The sequence below is a fragment of the Gallus gallus genome, chromosome 5, assembly GCF_016699485.2.
Source record: "Gallus gallus isolate bGalGal1 chromosome 5, bGalGal1.mat.broiler.GRCg7b, whole genome shotgun sequence".
Lineage (NCBI taxonomy): Eukaryota > Metazoa > Chordata > Aves > Galliformes > Phasianidae > Gallus > Gallus gallus.
In genome coordinates, this window is record NC_052536.1 from 18994772 (window position 1) to 19012658 (window position 17887).

Here is a 17887-nt window from a genome sequence, read left to right on the forward strand (position 1 = left end):
TGCAGTAGGACCACGTCTGGTGGCAATGCTTCAAATAAGTACGCATGTGGCATGACTGATCTTCAGCTATATATAAAGTGGGTAACATCTGAAAAAAGCACACATGTTTTTCCATGTTTATTTTGAATAATGGAAAAGGCAAATACATGTCTCTCTCTTTTCTTTTGGCAGAACCAGCTCCTTGCGAAAGGCTTGCTGTTCATAGAGGAGAAGGTTAAGCTGTGTGAAGGCAAGTACAGTAAGAAACCCATTTTGGAGTGGGGGTCCTTGCGGGCCCTTTCAAGTCTTGCTTTTATGTTTGGCTGGAGGAGGTGATTCACACAGCTGAAAAGCATACAGCCATTTCTGGTACTACGTGAGAGCGTCACAAACTTTTGGGGCCAGGTTGCACTGCAGTCTGTGCATTCCTTATGGCTGGAGGGCTGTTTACAGAACTGTGTGGCCGCAATATTCCTGCAAGCCATGGCTTCACCATGAGAGTAGCAGTGGGGGTCTTGGGTGGCACTGGAACCTGGGCTCAGTGCACTTCTAGGCTGGATGTGAATCCTATTGTGAAACTGCTGGGAGTTCTCTGCCTTTTATTTCTGAATGTGATTTGCAGCTCTACAGTCTGGCTGTTTGGACTCTCAGAAGCATGATTTTTAGTTACAGTAGTACTGTGTTGTTATGCTTTTGAGAGCTGAGCTAACAGGTCTTGTGTAAATTTAAAGAGAAATTGGTCATGTGGATGGGATTTAAATTCTTCAGGAAAGAAGCTAACCATTAATGAAGATCTGTTCAAACCACTGGGTATGGATGCCTGCTGCCACAGATCCTGTGGACCAAGGCCAGCTTGGAGCAGCAAGGCTCAGGGGTGGCTGCTGGGGGAGTTAGTCTTGTTATTAATGGTTTGCTCAAGCAGAGAGCGCTGGCTGAAGCACACATCTTTATTCAAAACTAGGCTACCATTTGATTTGACCCAGTTTTGTAGCCTGTAGGGAAGATCCCTTGCTAATCATCAGCTTACTGTTTCTGGGTCATTAAATGCCAGTAGACACTTCCAATCTTGTGTCATTGTTGGTGCTGGATTCCTCTGCACTGTTCTTCATCAAGTGACTTGTCCATCTGGCCAGCATGCTGTGGGACTGACCGGACCTTGACGATGGAGCTGTGCAGTTGCCAGGCCTCTGCTTGATGTGTGCTGCTTTAGCACAGGCTCTGTAATGAAGGGGAAAAAAGGCAGATTTGTGTACTACTCATGAATGTGGGTGCCTGCCATACTGCTGCCAGCTCTTCAGACTAGACACTGTATGGCTTATCACAGTCTGATATCTTGTTTTTTTCCCTGTTTATTCATATAAAATTATGCAAATTTCTGCTTTAGCTTGAGGAAAAGTGAGTTACAGTCTACCCCAAACTTAGAGCAGATGGGGAGTAGTTTGCAACCAATCAAGTAGTTTGGGTGGGATGAAGTTTCCCAGACAGACAGCAAATCCCCCTTGCTATGCTTTATTTTTTTCCCTCCCTGTTTGAAGTGACCCTGGAGCCACTGTACCCATGCAGGCTGGCATCTCTGCATGAGATGACTCATGACCACTTTTCCTTCATAATATGTAGACTTGTTCCAGGTCCTGTGGTCACAGCAACAAGAACTTCTTGTACACATTCTGTTAGTTCTGTCTTCCTGGAAAATTTCTCCTCTCCCAGTACTCGAAGGTGGAATTATGTTCCTGCCGCAGGGCATGGCAGTGTTATACTGTGTCTGGTTTTTCTAACCTCAGACTCATATTTTAATGTCATTTTTCTTGATATACTCTGTCAGACTCTTTTTCGGAGGCTGTAGGATTTATGAATTCTTGAAGAAACGAACCACTCTCTATTCCCATTCAGAAGGAAAAGGCATTTCATTTCTAGCTTCACACAAACAAGCTACAGTCCTGGGGAGGAGGCAGAGTGGGGAGAAGTTCATCTGTTTCCTGTTGTCTTTTTCACTTATGGCTGGCAGTTTCTGGAAGCGGGTATCTGTTATGGGGGTGCTGGGTAGGTCTCATGCACTCCTCTTCTGAAGCTGGTGTCATATCTGAGATACTTCCCTCTCGGCACTCTGGCAGTCAGTGAGGTCTCTGCTTGAAAGGAAACATCTGCAGAACCTGGTCCTGCTGACTCTTCCCTCTGACTGGGTTATAAGCAGCGTGACCAATGGGCAACCCACTGGGGAAAGCCCACGTGGGAGTCTCCAGATGGGGAAAACACGTGAACACATAGTGATAAGGCTCCCATTAGATGCGATTTTATTGTGTTCCTGTTTCTCACCTAAGCTTGAGGCTGAGACTTTGAAGCTGCCTTTAGCAGCCATCTTCATTTACTTCTCCTTAAATCTTGACTACTTGAGAGCTCCTCTATGTGAGGCTCTGTGAAGAGGTATCCTAGGAAATGAATTTGTCAGAAACTTGTATTGTTAAATGCAGGTCTGTATTTGCTGCTGGATTTTCTAGGGGTTGTATCTAATACTTGAAAAAAGCTTGGCAAAACATTGGCACTTGGGATGGGAAAAAGTCCCTGAAAAGCTTAGAGGTTTGGGGCCTAAATGCTGAGAAACATACAGCTCTTTAAGTCAAGCCTATAAAAATAATTTACAGTGTCTATTCAAACTCTTATGTTCAGTAAAGCATTTTTCTGTTAATAACAGGTTTTTGACCACAGTTGTATTCTTGTTATGGGAGTCACAAGTTGCATAGCATAGTCTGCCTTCATTTGAAACATCCCCTTATTCTTGGGGATATGTGTTGGAGTCAGATTCACATGAGGGCTCACCACAAGTGGATTTCACTCAGGAACCTTCCAATTTGCCACGTTTGAGAGGAGAAGCCCTGAGAGGAGCGCTGTGGCTTTGTGGCCTTTCAGAGTCGTGGGTTCCTGCAAGAGTTCGTGACTTCTGTGTCTGTTCTTGAGGGTGGTCAGATGCTGGAGATGGCTTTGCTCTTACAAAAGGTCTCTCTGACTCAGTTGCTGCAGGACAGCTGATACTGGCTGTGACCTCCCAGCTTCCAAATGCAGCTGCTAGCACATAGCTAGTTTAGTAATCATGAGCTGTGAAATTACACAGTCCTTTTCTTGGAGTTAGAGCCTGCTTTCAAAGAAATGCTTCACCATTTTGTTGGAGCTTGTCTCATGTTTTGCATGGAACCTGTTTGCTTTGCACAAGTGACGGAGCAGTTTATGATCACAACCTTGTGTCTGTCAGTTAAGGCAAAGCTTAGCTGACCTATGTCACTGTCTGTGAGGAAACTGAATGTGACTTTGTATCTTTTCCTTGAGGAAGTAGAGAGTAGTGGAACAATTCAACTTGACTTCAGTGTCCCTGTTGCAAAAGCTCTTTCTCATTCTCAATCTCTGTTTTTATAGGTGAGGATCGCATTGACATCCTGTCTGAAATTTGGGATCACTACTTTACAGAGACTCTTCCTACACTCCAGGCAATATTCTACCCAGTCCAGGTAATCTTAATTAAAATAAATGCAATGTCTGCTAATAGTGCAGGGAAATGTGTGTTTCAGAAGAACGGGTTAGTGGCTAAGCAGGTCTCAAAACCTTGAAGCTAAATCTGAGAGGAAGTAGCATTTGCCCAGATCAGCATTTGTTTTTAAGGACTGCTAACATCTACTGGGCAAGCACAGTATTCTGAGCTTTTATTTCCTTTGTCTACCCCCTGTCTGTGCGTAGCTAAGCTTGTACACCTAAATTATTGGATTATTTGTCTAGATTGAAGCTCTGGACCATTTGCTAAAAGTAGGTTCTTCTGTTTCTAAATATTTGGAACTCTGGTACAGATGATAGTGCTGACAATTTGCCTTCAGGGAAGGAAACTTGAAGATCAGATCAGGAGCAAATGTGTCTTACTCATCAAAACTACTTTTGGACTGTTTACATCCAAGCTGTGTCTTTGGAAAATCCTCTGTTAGTGTTTTTAAAGCTTTGATGAAGAGGCAAGTAAATCTCTAAGGACAAATGAACAACGCGTGTAAGACTTATACTGGGTATTTTAAATCCGAGTATCCCATCAGAATTGTTGGGCTCTATCAGTTTTGCATGTAGCTTTGGTCAAAGTTTCCGTATGGAAAATCTGGATACTTTCCTAAGCTATTTTGATCTTCCATCCTGTCAGAGAAGCAAAAATCTACTTTATGAGTAGACTGACATTCTGAGAAATGCTAGCTGCCTTCTCTTGACTTCTGGCTGTTCCATGAGATGTGTTTTCTGGAAAAAGTGTATTTTCTTTTGGTTATATTCCCTTTGTTTTGTTTGAAAGGCAGCATGTAAAGCTCAAAGCTTGCCCTTTTCCTCTAATCCTATTAAAGCTAACATCTCCTAAAAGAGCAAAAGTCTTCTATAAAGACAAACACTAACCTTTTTACTGTGTTTATTTTTATTCTTTCCTTGCTGCAGAAGCTTAAAGGTAGGTGTTTGGCAGCTAAAACTGCACAATTCCAATATGCTCCCATTTTCTCCCTTTGCGACTAACTCACAGCTGTGGAGTGATGTCATCTATGTATGCAGCAGTTTGTCTGCTCTGCAGTTATCTGTGCGCCATAGAAAGAACTGAGCTAACTGTGTGATGTGATACCTGCAAATGCTAATAATTCTTATGCTCACCAGAAAAATCTGTTTCAGTGCAAAAACTACTGCACAGTAGCTGCAGCTTTTGGAGTTTAGTAATGATTAAACTGAGTGTGGGGATGCTGAGATTCTTGGAAATAGTAACTTTCTTAGTGTCCATCTTGCAAAATTTTTGTCAAAGATCTTTCACAGAAACTGTTAGGGAATTCTTGTACTGAAATGTAGTAGAAACTGAAATGTAGTAGACTGTGTATTTAAAGCTTTGCAAGCATGCATGTCCTACGTACAGTTATGGATTTGACTCCCCTGGATTCACCTAAGAACCTGACTCTAAGTGAGCTGTCCTAGGTTACATTGAAGTGAGTTGCTGGTGCAGTGAGGAACTAATGAATTTTGCTCTTATCCCGAGCCAGTGCCCTGATTACAAGCTTGGTTTTTCCTATGAATAGTGAACTGTATGCGCCTATTTATCTGGCGTATTACCAAATGTAAAGAGAGATCATCTAGCAAATCTCCTTCACTGAGCTGCTGTTCTTCATGCTCTGCTCGAATAGATGAGAAGGTCTGTGTGCTGTTGGTTTCCTCAGTGTTTGAAACTCTTTTGTTGCAGATGCCAGCATATGTGTTTTATGACTGTCTGTGATCCCAGCAGCTGACCATTCGAATTGAAAACAAGTCGGCCAAATATGTGAGCGTGTTACCAGTGGCAGTAACCAGAAATAACTTTGTATCTCAACTAAGTTTGAACCTGAGGCTCATAGCTGTTGCAGAAGTATGACCTTTAAGTGGCCAAGTGGGTTAAATTGCTGTACAGAGGGAAACTATGTAAACAGGTCACTGACTTTAATATAATTGCAGCTGTTGATGTAACCACTTGGTGTGGAAAAAGAATAGCAAGTCTTGTTTTGTTTGGCACAGGGAGATGTTTGCATTTTGAAATGAGATATGAAATTAATGGGGCTAAACTGCATGATATAAATAAAAAGTGTGCAGCTGCTGAAATACGGTTCGGAGATAAATATGAGCCAGGCTGTTCTACACCTTGATGTTTCTAAGCACTCAGTGATGGTTTAAAAACAGTGAAGTGCTTTTACAGTGGCCGTGCTGCCTGCCACCCCACCGGCTCTCGGTCATACTTACATATTGATGATGCTGGTAATTATGGCATTAAAACCATTAGGAATTAATGATTAACTGATGTTAATTCCTTCCAGCTAAATATTTGCCTCAGTGAGTATGTTACGGATACTATAAAATGGTTACAAAATGGAGTGCAGGTCAGAGGTTAACATGCTGGGGAGAACAAGGAAAACTTTGGGCTGGAAAGTAGTCAGGGCCAGGAGGAAACTTTCTGCTGTTAAATGAGGCAAAAACTCACATGTACCTTAAGCCTAGCAGAAGGAAATGTAGTAACACACTAGAATGCTCAATGGGATCCGAGGATGTCTAATGTGCTAAGAAATAGAACCATGTCTTCACTTGTGAAACCTGCTCACTTGTTGATGTTAAAGGTTGCAACACGCCTTGTGGTGGAAATCAAAGCTGTTGCCTTCATTCTGTCTAGTTGCTTTTAAAATGATGTTGGTACAAGCAGTCCAACTAGCTTTGTTTTAGCCTAAATCCTAAAATCTATAGCTGACTGTATTGTGGATTTCTGTCTTAACAGCCAGGTCTAAAGTGCAGGTGTTGAGCAGACAGACACAGAACAGAGGTGTAGGCTTGATTAAGGAATATTCTGTGCCAACCACTTTCCCTACCAAATCTTTAGTGATGTCTCAGCTTCAAGCATCAAAAGCACCAGCTGCATCCACCCTGGGCTTCAGATGTTTGTGACCAGATTGGCTGCAGGTTGGGTTTTATGAACTTGTAATCTTCTGGTGAAATACAGGCCCCTTTTTGGCTTTCCTCCAAGCCTAGCAACACATAACATAAGATGTTACTCCTTTCAGAACTTATGTGGGACAGAGACTGAGTAAGAAGCTATCCGTGCCAGAAGTCCTCACGCTGAGCAGCTGGGGGTGTTTCACCACAGCAGCGCTGGGCAGCATAGGCCTGTTCTGTCCATGTATATGCATGTGTTGGTGTGGTGCTCCCATATTCCTTTACCAACTCTTGAATTTTTGCCTTTTCTGTTTTCTAGGGTCAGGAGTTGACCATCCGCCAGATTGCTCTTCTTGGCTTCAGAGACTTGGTCTTGCTAAAAGTGAAGTTGGAAGAAATTCTTCCTCTGGTCCAGACAAAGCTTCCAGCTTCCATTGTCCAGATGCTGTTAATTCTGCAGGTGGGGAGCTTCTGGTTTTCCTTGTTTCACTCCATTTGAGACTCTTGTCCTCACTGAACTGATACAAATTTTGGAAAGGAGAGTGGGGAGCGCAGTGGGTGTGTTGAAGGGGAAGATGTGCTCTTATGTGAGAGTACTAAATGTAAAAATGAAAGCTGACTTGGAATGGTTAATGTCCTGGGCTTTCCTGGAAGTTGATAAGGATAGGTCTGTGAAAGGGCCAAGTTCTGCTCTTGTGTTTGCATTTTCCTTGGTACTTTGTCTCCCCTGCTAGGGACAGTCTGAATACTCCTCTAATTTCCTCATGAATTGTCATCTCCCAACTTCTGTGAACACATAGTATTCCTGATTTGTCAGCTTTGTAATGGCCCAGCAAGTCCTCCCTCGTAGGTGATAAAGGCATTGGACAAAGTATTGCCTGCTGGCTCCCTAAAACCTCCATCTCTCCTAAGTGGGATGCTGAAACCCCTCTGTGAGAGGAGGAGTATTTTATGGCAGCATGCAAAACAGTGCAGGTTTTTCAAGGGCATCTCCCAAGAAACACAGACTTCTTGTGAGGACTGTCTTTTATAATCAGACCTGAAGAGGATAGCATCCCTGTCTTCCAAGCAGGACATGTATGGCCAAGTTTACCATTTTTTGTCTTGCTCAGCCTGACAGTCCTGAACAATACCATAATCCAAGTGGCTGTTTGGGCTCCTCTCACTTTAATTTCTCTTCAGATATACCTTATGATGCGTGATAGGGAATAAAACTTGCTGAAGTATGTATGATCAAAGTTGCAAAGTAGCTAAACTGATATTTATGTGCAAGTTCTCACTCAGTTCAGATGTCCCCTGTGACCCAGGCTGCAGTAGCAGGAAATACTGGAGTGCAGCTTATATTTCCATAAAATATCTTAATAAAAGGAGTCTGGGGCAAAGAGAATCTCAAAGTGACACTTCTGAGAAAGAGAAGCCTACTGAGGGTTTGCAGCAAGCTAGTCTGTGGACACTTCCTGAAATTACAGTTAAATTGCTTAGAGTTAGCTACAGTCTTCATAACTGTAAGCTAAACTAGAGAGGGTTCTTTTCCTGCAAGCCTATCTTAAGAAAAGAGCAGGGCTTTGCCCAAGCTGTGGTAAGGCATTTCCACAGAGATTTCCTGGCAGAACTGCCTTGGTATAGCTGTATTGCTGTACTTATTCTGTGTAAATCTCATGTTACTGTAGCTTGTACCTTCTTATCCTTTAGTCATTAAATAAATGTCCCTTGGCAGTCTGATTTTGACTTGGACAATAAGGCTGGTGTGAACAGCACACAAGCCTCCATTTTGGCTCCTCAGCTGTGTTCCTTTAAGGGCTGCACTGATATGGTTGTGATATTCCAGAGACAAGATATTTGGCGGATCTTAGCAGAACCTTACTACAAATGGTAACAATGGCTTTTCACATTTATATTTCAGAGTGTCCATGAGCCCGATGGCCCCAGTGAGAGCTACCTACAGCTGGAAGAATTGGTCAAGCAGGTGGTGTCTCCATACTTGGGTTTGTGTGAGGATCACAGCTTCTCTGGTAGCACCTGCTTGCTTGGTAAGACACGCAGCAGCATACAGAAACTCTTTCAAACACTTTGTGTGGTACAAAGGTTGGCTAATAGAATGCAGTGCACATCTGTGCTAGAAAGGAGGTGCTGTGTGACCCCAGGAGAGAGAGAAAACAAAGGGTAAAGCACCCTGAAGAAGGTTCTGGTTAACATATTTCTGAATGTAGATCTTTTTGATCTGCTTTTCATTTTCCACTGCATACGTGTGCAAAATCTCCACTCTTTCTGGAGGCAGGTTGGATTTTAAAGCTTCACTCTATGGTCTCTGCCTGAGGTGCTTTCCTCACCCTATTGCACTGGTGAAATTGCACCTGTTTCTTGCCTGCCTGCTCTCTTCCTGCTTGCTAGCCTGCCTTGACTACCTTGATTCCAGCAGTTACTGCTGCATCTGCCACCCTTTGCAAACTGCTCAGTTCTTGACTACTCATCTTAAGGGGTTGTTTTAATTTTTTTTTGCATGGAGTCTTCCATGCATTTGAGCATTCTGTTTGGGGGAAAAAATATATATATCTATTTAAACTGTAGGTAAATGGAGCTAGGAGGGAGAACTGGCACTGCATTTCAGAACGGTGATGATCATAGTGGAAAACCTCCACATATGATTCACGAGCTCTGCTAATGAGCATGGCCTGTGTGAAATAGGCTAGCTAAGAAATAAATATGGCAGTGCTGTTTAGGTAACCATAAAGATTTAAATGGAGTAAGTGAAGAAAGCTCTAAACCACTTAATAAGCTGTAGTCTCTCCTTTGATGCAGACTTAGTCTAGGTGAAGGCACAGCCTGTCTTGTGTTACACCTTAGCAGCATGAGCAGGGTAGAAGACGATCTTATGGTAGAATGGTTCATCAGGACTTGGATGCTCTCTGTCTGTAACAAACTCCCAGCCTGTATGGTGCTGGGATAATGTGAAGTGTAACTGCCTGACCTATACTGAAGTTCCTAGCTATCCTGGATTTCTGCCAGCTGAGCAAAGTATTGGTGTCATAAAACAAAATTCACATGAACTGGCCTTGTAAAGTTCACACACCTTAAAATCATTGTACTTCCTTTGATTTTTTTTTTTTTTTTAGCTGTCATTTATTTGTGTGTATTTTCAAGGTGGCCTTTTGCCCCTGCTCCACCTTATGCTGAGCAAGGAGAAGTAACTTTTGTTTGCATTACACAGCAGAGACAAAAAGAGCAGCATCTTTCTGCAAATAATCTTCTTGTTTTCAAAGTGCTCCTGTGGTGGTGGTTTCATCTAATAATTGCTGCTTCTCACCAGAGTTCTCTCTCTTCCTCTCCTTTCTGTCACCTATTTTGCTTTCTCAGAGCCCATGTTTTCTCTTACGAGGCAGCTGGTAGTGATGGAGAGTCCCAGCAGGCTCCCTGCCATGCAGTGGCTCTGTGGTACCTTTCTGTTGGGCTTTGGATGTGCTTGCATTCTCAGTAGATGCTGTGGAGTCCAAACTGCAATCTAGAACGTGGCCTTCAGGTTGCATTGGTGTTGAGAAATGCAATTGAGGAAGATTGTGGTCACAGCTGTGAATAAACATAAGCTTTGGCCTTTAAGGCTGCAGTATGTTAAACTTCATGTAAGCTGAGAGCAGCAGAAGTAGGTGTGAAAGAAAGGACAGAACAGCTTGCAGAGGGGATCTGGGGAAGGCAACCTCCCCAGCCAAAGTGACAAATCACAAAGTCTAGGTGGAGCAAGGGGAAGCAAGCCATATCACACAGCCTGACTTGGATAGCAGAGGCTGTGGCCTGTTTCATTCTGAGCTCTGTAGTTCGCCCTGCTTTGGTGAAAGCACAGTTACTTCAGTTGGATCATATTCCTTTCACTGTGCTTGTTACTCTCTTGTTGCCCACTCTCCTTGCTTCCTCTGTGAATTAGCCACTACCTGCATTGTAAGGACAGTGCGTGCTGAAGGGATCCAGTTGTCTCAAACAATGCTTAAATTATTAATACGGGGAAAAAAAACCTTCACGCTATTCACCCTGTGTATTAAACCTAGCATCACTGCTGATGTGAGTTTGCCTCCAAAATCATCCCTTAAAAGCTCTTCCCAGTTTGTTCCTGGCCATAACACAGCAAAATAGGAATTTTTTTAGTTAAACTATGCATGATGGTTCCTTTAAGGAAGCATCTTTTCTGGCTGTTGGCAACAGGCCATCCATTAGAGGTGAAATGACCTTCTTTCCACTAGAAGCCCATGAGAACACACAAACTATTCTTTGAGTTCTCTGCCAGCTCTTTTGTCTTCTGTGCCATGATGTGGTTGTGGTTCAGCCGCCGTGTGTGCTGGATAGTAGCTCTGGGCAATGGGGTTTGGAAACATTAAACTGAGATGCCTTTCTTCATAGAGGACTACTCCAAGGAGGATTTCAAATGGGAAAGGCCATTTATTTCAGCACTCTGCTGCTTTGTTCTTCTCCCCATATCAGATTTTGCCTTTCAGGATGGAGCTCTGTGCATTCTTATACAGTTCTTATGGCAACTTGATGCAGTGCATGCGTATCCTTGTTTCTGTGTTCCAGTGGTGAGGCAGTGCCCTGCTGCATAAGAAGATAAGCACAGCATCTGGGGAGAGACAAAGGATAGGTGGCTTGCAGAAAATAGACTCCACTCTGATGCTTCTTAGCCATCTGTTCGTAGCTGGAGGTTATGCAAGAGTTGCAGACTGCTCTTACTTTCCCAGAGGACTGTGGTTACTTGATAGAGCAATCAAAGGGGGAAAAGTAAAGCAATGAATCTATGTTCAGAGTTCATCCTAACTTTTTTTCTGATTGTCATAAAGAACTTTACTTCAGTTTCACAGAAATCTTCTGTGGATATTTTTTCCTCAGAGTTAGGTCACCCTCACTTGAAGAGAAGAAACAGTGATAAATCCTCCAGTATGCATTTCTGTTTCAGGAGCTGATCAGTGATGTGTAACCCATTTCTGCAACTAACCTGATCTTGAAAACCTCCACTGAAGGAAGATCCACAACTTTTGTGTGGTTACTTGCAGCCCTTATTCTTGGCATTAGATTGCATTGCCTAATGTCTTTAAATGTCTACTGCTGTTATGGGGAGAAAATAAGAGCAAGACCTCTTATTGCCTGCCCGGTTATCCTATCTTTAATAGGTACAGCTTCTGGCTAAATATTTGGTAGCAAGAGAAGGAAGAATTCTAACTTCTTCTATTGAGGCCTACCCGCTATGCTATGTTTCCAACACATTTCTGTGGGATCTCATCAATTTCACTGTGACAGCATGAGACACGGCCATCCCCCAGCGCTGCAAAGTCAGATAACGCCCATGGCTATCTGAGATAAAATTGAAGCCCTTTGGCCTTTAACTTATTTCATGCTCCTATCACCTTCCTCCTCACCCCTCTGTCCTAACTTGTGTGGAATTTTATGGTCAGAGATTGACTCTGGCAAAGGTCTAGGTTATCAGATGTGCTGAGATACTTAACCAGCTGTGTTTCTAAGTCCACCAATGAAATGTTGCCGATATCTTGTTCCTAGTGCTTCTGCTGAGCTGTGTGTACAGGGCTATGCAGGGAGCTGCCCTCTGGATAGTGAACAGCTTGGAGTCTGGATCCAAGCAGAAGCCACTGAAGTGTCAGAATAGATCTTCAGAGACTTCAGGTTCTTTACCAGGGAGGTCTGGTTGTACTCTTTCAAATTAAATGTTTGGAGAGCATAGATGTGGGAAGTACTTTTCCTCGAGTGTGTGAAGTGTTTGGCTAATGTGTCAGCAAAGAGCTTTGCATCATGTTTTAGTAGGAGTGGAGATTGAAATCTGGCTCCCGCAATGCACGAGTGACCTGAGCGTCTCCTTCAGAAAGAGAGATAATGACTTGAGAGCTCTGCCTCCTTAACATAGAATCAATTGTAGACTCATAGAATTGCTCAGGTTGGAAGAGACTATAGCAGAATAGAGGGGAAGAGTTAAAGCTTGGTTTTCTCTGATTTTAAAATATGCACTAGGTGTAAACTTCTACTGACATAAGAAGCCATGAGAGCATGGGGCTGTGTGCAGTGTGGATGCACTCACATTGGAGATTGGCTGTGCGATTTGGGTGAGCTGTGGCTGTGCAGTGGCAGTTTGGGCTCCAGCTCACACTGGCTGCACGTCTGCCTGATTTGTGGACATTTTACAGTCTACTCTCTGCTTAGTTCTGGGCTGAGATGAAGCGTGTCTTCTGTCTTTGCAGTGTATCTGGGTTACGGTAATTACTGCAGTGTGGTCAAACTCAGGACCTTTGCTTTACTATTGCACACAGCAGGCAGCATTGTACTCCTGTTCCCATGCTGATAAAGGCCTGGGGAGAAGAGTGCTGTCTTGCGCGTTGCTGTTAATGTTTGCTTTGATACCAGCAGACTTTACAGTCTTCCCTCCCAGATTCTGGTCAGATTTTGAAATCGGGATGATGTCAGATACTGAAGCACCAACACATGCATCAACTCTGTAAAGTCTGTTCCTCAGCGTGTGTACAGGCGCATGTATGAACACAAGTGCGCACGTAGTGCGTGAGCCTCAGAACTGATGAATACTGCCTGGCCGTTGGACTGCAAACGCTTGCAGTAGTTGAGGAGCACTTGTGTTCTGTGACAAAATGGTTAACGAGGATGTAAGGATGTACCAGAAGGGAATGTCAGGACCAATTTTTCCAGTTTATGTGCAGGGATGGTTGCCAGGCTTGGCAGGAGCAATCTCATGTTATTGCTTCCTACGGTGTCCTTGCATTCAATGGACTTTAATCTCTCAGGTCCTCTGGCTTGGCTGTTTCAGGAGCACTAAAAGTTTACACACAAAGTGGCACTTCTTTCTCACGGGAATATTTTTATTTATTAAGTGAACCTCAAGCCGTGGCTATGATTTTTCATTTTCCTGGTCTCCTGGGAAGGGCTGCAAGCTGTGCCTGTTTAAATAGAGCATATTTTCATTTTAAACGTGCTGTTTAGAATTGGAGAAAAGCAAAGATTTTGCCCTGGAAAATCTGCAGCAATGAAGTCAGGAGAATTTACCACTTTTTGCATGGCTCAGTTCGGTTTCATCTCCTCGGGCCTCTCCTAAGCCAAGAAACCTTTGCATAGATAAAACCATTGCAAGAGAGACATAATGTAAGTACTAATTTGTGGAATGGTGTATTGTGATGAACACAACATCAGAAAGTTTCCGAGTTCCCTTTCACCTCTGCACCAACAAGCTCAGCAGCCCATAGCAGCGGCTGTGTTCCTAACCTAGACAGGAGGTGGGCATCAGTGTGCATTTTGGACTCTCAGTTTCAGTCAGTCATGTTACAAGTAAATAACCACCCCACCACTGGCTGCTTTCTTTTGGCATCAGCACTTGAGTTGACAGCAGTCATCAAAGAAGCCCTGATAAGTAATGTGTAATGTGGGGAAGTAGTTGCTGCTTGGACTCCCGCGTTATTTGGGTCTCATTGACACCAGACCAATTTTTACAGCCTAGGTACAGACAGCACCAGTGATGCGGGTGCTGTGCTGCAGTGCTGCTACCAATGGCTGCAGGGAGTTATGGGAGTGCTGGTGTGGTTCACCTTTCATGACCTTGCTCTGATGAGCAACACTGTGGCTTGCTGTGCTTGAGCTGCAGTGGACGCATAAGGAAGACATCAACTTGAACCAGCCTCAAAACTTACTTGCACAAACTCTTAAGCACAAAATGAAGTGTTCTGAATGTGTTACTGAAAGCACAAGGGTGAAGTGTTGTCATTATCTGGCTGCTGTCAGTGGTGGAGTTTTGGCTGCTCAGCTGTTCCTCCTTGTAACAACATTGAGCTTGTTTTCTGTCTGTCTTACTGATGCTAGCTTTCAAAGCTGTCTCATAACCTTCAGAGGTGAGTGCTTTGCTCTGCTTTTTGTTACTATCTGTTATGCTTTGCAGTCTTGTGGAAAGTCTCCTACATGATCTGAAAGGCTTCTGACCTTAGGACACGAAACCCTGCACTTCAAGGAAGCTGGTGAGATACCCAGTGTGGCTGCAAGCTGAATCCTCTCTGTTCCCTGCAGCCAGCCTAACAGTTTGGACAAAGCTTTGCCTCTGCCCTGTTGCTCATTCCTGCCTTTTTTTTTGTTCCAGAGAGACGGTACTCCAGATCCCGTTCCAAGGCTGGCGGACTGACTTACTCCTCTCACCTGGTGACCAATCGGCAGCCCAGTGAGATGGCCCTGACACCTCTGACGGAGCAGGAGGGTGAGGCTTATCTGGAGAAGTGTGGCAGCATCCGTCGCCACACTGTCGCCAATGCTCACTCAGATATCCAGCTCCTGGCGATGGCCTCCATGATGCACACAGGCATGGTGATCGAGGAGTCAGACAGTAATGACAAATGTCTCCTCCTGCAGCCCAGTTTCAGCCACAGGCAGTGTTCCAGTGAGCCCAGTATCGCTGATGGGCCCGAGGGAGGCATGGCAACAGGGAGGCAGGACTCAGCAGAGCTGAACTGCACATCAGTCAGCTAGAAGCCTCTCTGAGGAGAGGAAGATGGTATGTGCTAAGCTGGACAAATCCTCATGTCAGCCATCTTGGGGAAAAAAAGGAAAATTGGAGTTTTGCTCCTGGTGTTGAAATGGCCTTGGATGATCCAATGTCTCTCTGGGAATGCTCTCCAGACTTGTTTTCCTTGCCTGTTTGTGATTGTTGTTGATAGAGGTACCAGCCTGCTCCTGAGTGAGCACGGTGGGCTGCGAAGTTGAACATTGCTGTTTACCTTCTGTAAGATCTTTGACTGTACTAACCTAAACGTTTTGGCCTCGGAAGGTTTCCTTCTGTTTCTTTCTGATGATACAGATGAGCCTCTTTCTGCTTTTCTTTCCTGGTTTTGTGCTACTTGTTTGCATCAGAGGACACCATGCTTGATGTTCTTAGCTTCTGTAGCTGAAGTGGTGATGCCTAAGGCCTGCCTTTTTCTCTACTGAAGTTGAACTCAGGGATGAAACCACTTGCATCTCGCAGAAAGATCTGCTCAGATGGGTTGTGAGAGGAGATCCTTCATTTGCTTCCCACAGTGTGCGTGAAAAGAATCTTGAAGAAACCAGAATTTTTTAGCCCACACCTGAACAGAACTGGATATGCATGGAGTGCCAGCTGAGCTCCGTGCTCCAGTGTGCTTTATTTAGTTCCAGTAATGTCTTTGGGGTTGGTGTTATAAATTAAGCACAAAGGAGGAAGGTATAAAGTGAGAGCAGATACAGTCCTGAGCATCCCTGTGTTTGGCTTCAAATTGCCATTGACGTTTTTTTGGAGTGGTACAGCTGCAATGAAAGAAATCCAAATGAGTCCATTCAGAAAGGGAATGCCCATGCAGTTCTACTGGGAGAGAGCTGAAGGTGCTTCTCCAGGATGACTGTCATGAGTGCAGAGCAGGAGGTGATGTATGGGGCTTCTTCCTTGAGCTGCTCTGGTACTCCCTGCACCTGCAGGCTTTGTGAGACTGGAGATAAGCAGCTGGGTGCAGAACGGAGTGCTGTCCTTGTAGCACATTTGTGAAGTGCTCCTGACCTCCAGTGGTATTTTGCTCAGTGCAGCACTTCTGTAAGATGAAGCGAGGACTGCTTGCAGACTTTCTTCCTGTTTTTGTTTTGAAGATTAGGAGTGGGTCCAGGCTGTCAGTGTGTCGGGAGCTGCAGTGCCCACTGTATGGCACCACTCGGTTCTCAACTGCTGCTTCTGTGGGAGCAGAACCGATTTGTTGGAGCAGTCCTCTGGTGCCTTGCTAAGCAGATTTGCAAGTGTAATTACAGGCTTAGAGGTGAACTGAAATGCTGCCTTAAATGTCAAATCCCATTAAAAATGTGGATATAACAGCACAGCCACTAGTATCCAGTCCCTGTGGTACTGATTGCAAATAAATCTATCCTGACAAGGAAACGGGAACTTAGGATGAGCTTTCAGGATCTGTTTTTGCACACGTTGATGTTAACAGCAGAATTTGCCCTGCTGCCATTGGGCATTAAGCACCCTCTATTGCTCGGACCTGCTGGGATTTGACTTCAGTGGCAGGTGCTGCAAAAAGCAGCGGATGGTTATTTTACCACAAAGCACCAGAAAAGCCAGCAGCGAGCACAAGTCTTGCTGTCTGTGTACATGAGGGTGTTGCTTTGTCTCCTGTGGTTTGCAAATCTTGAGATACGTGGAAGGGGCTGTTTTCTTGTAGTTGGTCACCTGTGGCACCCTTCCTGCTGGCCTTTGTAGAAATGCAGTGTTCTTGTCCCTAGCTGCAATTATGTGGAAGGAGATTTGGTTGTGCTGTTTGCCTCCTAGGAAGGATGTGTCTGGGGAGGCAGGAAGAGGGGGATTCAAGCAGTCCTTCCTTTAAATGGATTCCAAGGGAAGTTGCCTTATTCCTAAATGGGACTGATTGTGCCACCCTGATGCTGTCACACGCAGTGATGTGCAGCCTTCTCGTGGACACGTGGGGAAGTGGTGATCCTGCAGCATTTCAGCTCCTATATGTGCTTCATTTCAGCTCCCATATGTGCTTCATTTCAGCTCCTATATGTGCTTCTCATCTCTTCTACTTCTCATTTCCCTTTTGTAAATGCGCAAAGTGAGCAGCGCCTCCTTCTGTGATGAAAATGAATATGATTTATTTCCTGACACACTCTTGGATCATCTCTGGGGCTAATAGGAACCCAGTCCTGGTTTTAACTTGAATGTCTTTTGTTTTACATGTATTTATAATTTGAATCTCTTTGATTTTGTACCTGTTACGTTGCGGAAATTTGCACCGAGCCACTCTGAATTGAGCACTTCCCCCGGTTGTTTGGATGTTTTGTTTGGGAGAATTAAAGCTGGTGGCTTTACTTTTTAAACTGAACTAAAGTTGTTCTTCAACCGACACGGAGGGTCTGGTCGGAGCTCGGCTTTCATGGGCGATTCATGGATCTTGAACCTTTCTTTTGTCAGTGTCGGTACTGCTGCCTGCCTTCTCTCAGGGAAGGGAATGCTGCAGGACTCGGGATGGCTGTGGGCAGTGAATTGCCCCTTCTGTTGGGGTGCTTCTGGGTGAGGCGGGGTCAGACCCTTCCTCACAGCCTATTGACTCCTCCAGGAGTTGGGGTCTTAAGGATCTCCCCTCCCCTGAACTCATACTGCAGTACAGAGCAGCCGCTGATTGCAGCAATGGTTGGGGAGCCGCTGTTTGAAGCCTCTGTCACTTCAGAGCTTCAGAGCAAACTCCCTCTTATGCCAAGAGCCAGTCACACTGGAAAAAAGATTGGAGTCACAGAATCATTATTTCTGGGCTAAAAGTTTATGAAGACATCTGCGTTGGCTAACATTCAAGAGTTTGCAGTTGCTATTATCATTGGAAAGAATCCCTCACACTTCTTAACCTAAAAACCTCAGCTCCGTGGGGTTGCTCGGGCTCCTGGAACAGCGGACAGTGGACAAGCTGAAAGGTAATGGAGTTAATGTATGTTATATGTC

The 17887-nt window shown here is 44.4% G+C and overlaps 1 protein-coding gene across 5 annotated transcripts in view; it reads left to right on the plus strand.

Annotated features, from left to right (window-relative positions):
- The window catches only part of PRR5L (proline rich 5 like), a 39454-nt gene extending 22183 nt beyond the window's left edge, over window positions 1–17271 (plus strand). For 4 of the 5 annotated variants that reach the window (XM_040701393.2, XM_004941549.5, XM_003641383.6 and 1 more), the window contains 5 exons: window positions 172–229; window positions 3385–3476; window positions 6737–6877; window positions 8321–8447; window positions 14537–17271. In XM_040701393.2, the coding sequence (XP_040557327.1) occupies window positions 172–229; window positions 3385–3476; window positions 6737–6877; window positions 8321–8447; window positions 14537–14919 (801 nt within the window). In that variant the 3' untranslated portion in view covers window positions 14920–17271. Of the gene's footprint in view, window positions 1–171; window positions 230–3384; window positions 3477–4425; window positions 4436–6736; window positions 6878–8320; window positions 8448–14536 lie in introns of all 5 variants that reach the window. The other variant, XM_040701394.2, reaches the window with a different exon arrangement.
- Window positions 17272–17887: the final 616 nt, after the last annotated feature.